Raw genomic sequence first — 312 nt, 5'->3', positions numbered from 1 at the left:
ACATGCTTCTGCTAAAAAATGCACATGATTATAGAAAAGTGTTAGGAGGAGTGCAGGCTTGTAATATCTGTTTATAAAGCTTTACATTATCCTTAAAAGTTGTAACTCTATTCCACATAGGAAGAAGGACATATCAAACGGAAACTATATATTTCAGAACCTTCACCTGCAACATGCATGCCTTTGGCCTGTCCAAGGAAATGGTGAATGAATTTCTCCGGAAGCAGGTCACTATTGCTAGTCTACGACCCGACCAAGTCAAGTTGCTACGTGACAATGTGGAGAGAATGTATAGTGGGAAGCAGGAATGGC

At 40.4% G+C, this 312-nt stretch overlaps 1 protein-coding gene across 1 annotated transcript in view; it reads left to right on the top strand.

Moving 5' to 3' along the window:
• Nucleotides 1-312, top strand: part of LOC119590611 (uncharacterized protein KIAA0513-like) — a gene marked incomplete in the record, with an annotated part of 32,212 nt that overhangs the window by 30,873 nt on the left and 1,027 nt on the right. The window contains 1 exon segment of the mRNA XM_037939289.1: nt 158-312. Coding sequence (XP_037795217.1) covers nt 158-312 — 155 coding nt within the window.

Source organism: Penaeus monodon, chromosome 27 (genome assembly GCF_015228065.2).
Source record: "Penaeus monodon isolate SGIC_2016 chromosome 27, NSTDA_Pmon_1, whole genome shotgun sequence".
In the NCBI taxonomy this organism is placed as follows: domain Eukaryota; kingdom Metazoa; phylum Arthropoda; class Malacostraca; order Decapoda; family Penaeidae; genus Penaeus; species Penaeus monodon.
The sequence above is the reverse complement of the archived record's forward strand: the minus strand, read 5'-3'. Positions and strand labels throughout refer to the sequence as shown.